The sequence below is a fragment of the Triplophysa rosa genome, linkage group LG1 (assembly GCF_024868665.1).
Source record: "Triplophysa rosa linkage group LG1, Trosa_1v2, whole genome shotgun sequence".
In the NCBI taxonomy this organism is placed as follows: Eukaryota; Metazoa; Chordata; class Actinopteri; order Cypriniformes; family Nemacheilidae; genus Triplophysa; species Triplophysa rosa.
The window spans coordinates 2,295,443-2,298,013 of record NC_079890.1 but is presented as its reverse complement, the minus strand read 5'-3'; the positions used below and the strand labels follow the sequence as shown (position 1 = coordinate 2,298,013).

The 2,571-nt window shown below is 40.3% G+C and overlaps 1 protein-coding gene across 1 annotated transcript; it reads left to right on the top strand.

Annotated features, from left to right (window-relative positions):
• mespaa (mesoderm posterior aa) lies at nucleotides 1–970 on the top strand. Its single transcript, XM_057347348.1, has 2 exons — nucleotides 1–582; nucleotides 884–970. Exons 1-2 carry the CDS (start codon nucleotides 1–3, stop codon nucleotides 968–970), a joined length of 669 nt encoding a protein of 222 aa, XP_057203331.1.
• Nucleotides 971–2,571: the final 1,601 nt, after the last annotated feature.

Below are 2,571 nucleotides of genomic sequence, written 5' to 3'. Positions count from 1 at the left end.
ATGGACATCTCCAGCTCGTCTCTTCAGGTCCAAGACGGCACTGCCTTCCTGTTTAACTGCCAGAGTCTTCTGGATCAGAGCAACCTCGTGTCGGACGCCGGCTACTACAGCGCCAGCCTGTCTCCAACCTCCTCCATCGGTTCCTGTGGCTTCTCTCCTCCGACGTACTCATGCGGAGCACAGATCTACCCGCACAACACCACACAGGTGACGAAGTCCCAGCCGCCCAAGAGAACCGGACGGCCCAGGTCGAAATTCCCCGGGGTGAAACGGGAGACTGCAAGCGAACGAGAGAAGTTGAGGATGAGGGATCAGACCAAAGCTCTTAATCACCTGAGGACCTACTTGCCTCCGTCCGTGGCTCCGGCTGGAAAGACCTTGACGAAGATCGAGACGCTGAGACTCGCTATTCAGTACATCTCCTGTCTGTCTGAGCAGCTTGGGTTTGGGGAAGAGGAGGCGAATGGGGTTTCTTCCGAACAGATTGAGATCGAAGCTTCGCCGAGCATGTTGGGCAACTTTAGTGGAGAGTCTTCAGTCGCTCAAAGTTTACCAGATCAGCAGTTTCAGCCGTGTTATCAGGTATGTATATGTTACATCTCCAACTTTGACTATTTACACTTGGTTTACGTACTTAATATTATACAATTTACAAATATTGCTAATACATAGACATACATGTCAACCGTAAAAGTCGTAAACAACTATTTACTATTTACACATTTATTTATATTTCCCCGTGACAAAGTAGTTTTATGTTTTATGAATTGGATAATATTATATATTAATATTATATAAAAAAATGTTGGAAACTAGAGGTGAAAACTAATAAAATTGACACGCTATTCGTTGATATTAATCTTTATTTTGTGTCGTTCTACAGAACGCAGATGAAGGCCATTTCCTTACATCCCAAGCTCAAGACTTTGGGATGCACCAGCTACACAGTTTCTTCCCTGGACAGTGTTGATAGAAACAAATTTGTATGCAAAGACTATTTCTTGAAAAATGGATGTCACTTTTATCTTTTTGTAAATATGTTTATACAGCTATTTATGCATATTCTATGTTTTAAAAAGATCTATATATTTATGAATTATAAATAAAGCCTTGAAAACCTGCTGTTGTTCTTACTTGATCAATGACAGTTCTGGGGCACCACCGACTATCATAGTAGGAAAAAACATTGTATTTTTTGGTTCTTTTGAACACAAAAGACGATATTCTCAAGAATTTAGAAAAGCAAACAGTTCTGGGGCACTTTCAACTACCATTTTAATATTTCCTACAATGGTAGTCAATCATGGCCAAGAGCTGTTTGGTTTCAAGCATTCTTCCAAATATCTTTCTTTGTGTTCAACAGAAGAAGGAAATGTATAAAGGTTTGGGACAACTCGGGGGCGAGTAATTCATGAAGGAATTTTCATTTCCTTTAAGCCCTTCAAACAAGAAGAAAAGTTGTTTCATGAGTACTCAGCCAACATCCTAATGAGAGACAGCTGGGTGATGGTCCTAACACGCACTCATTCACACTTTTAAGGAAAACCCCCTGCAGAGCAGCATTAATGTGGGCCGGACAGTAAACTAATACTAACAGTTGACGGCCTTTAATACCCCGTGTGTGTCAACACAGAGCGACGTTAAACCCTGCAGGACTCTTCCTCTGAAATGAGTCTGAAACTTGACCTGAAGGGATAGTCCACCCCAAAATTACAATTCTTTCATCATTTATGTCATTCCAAACCTGTCTGACTTACTATCTTCTGGAGAACACAAAAGAAGATATTTTGAAGAATGTTGGTAACCAAACAACATTGACCCCCATTGACTTACACGGACACAAAACCACATTTCTCAAAACATCTTCTAAGAAAGAGTCATATAGAGGTTTTGACAACATGGGGGTGATTAAATGATGTCAGAATGCTTATTTTGAAGCATAAGAACACGAGAACAGACTCTTGTGTAGCCCTAAAATAGACACAACTTCATATGAAGTCTATGAACATTTCGAAAAATATGCTTTTGCATCCTTCTGGTTGAGAAACTTGAAAAAGGCGGTCACAGTCCATCCTCATTGCCAACAACACCTAAAAATCTGTTTTAGGATGTTTAAAAAAATAAGGAACTTCACTCACGTTCAACATTTCACTACTAAGGCTATTAACCTGAAAGAATATTTTTTTAATAAACCAAAAAAATCACTGCTGTGACTTTGTTCAGATGATGGTACCGGTCCAGCTGTCAGTCACAGCTGTTGTGTGTGTCCATGACTGTATACGTCAGGAGAGTCGTGAAGAGGAAGTTGACAGCTCTGCAGCTGCTGGTGTAGAGCCCATATTAACTGATCCTTTCCTCCCATCTGTGCTGTCTTGTCTACTTCCTCTATTGAGCCCCTAATGACAGGAATGAACCACTGTCGCAACTCAAGTGACCATATACAGATTCAAGATTGGCAGTATGTTTGGTTATACATTTGCTTTGTCAGTGGTTTTGGATTAGACACAGTATGCTTTTGTGAAAAAAACAATGCTACTATTATATTTGAATGATTTTATTTAATAACCCAAT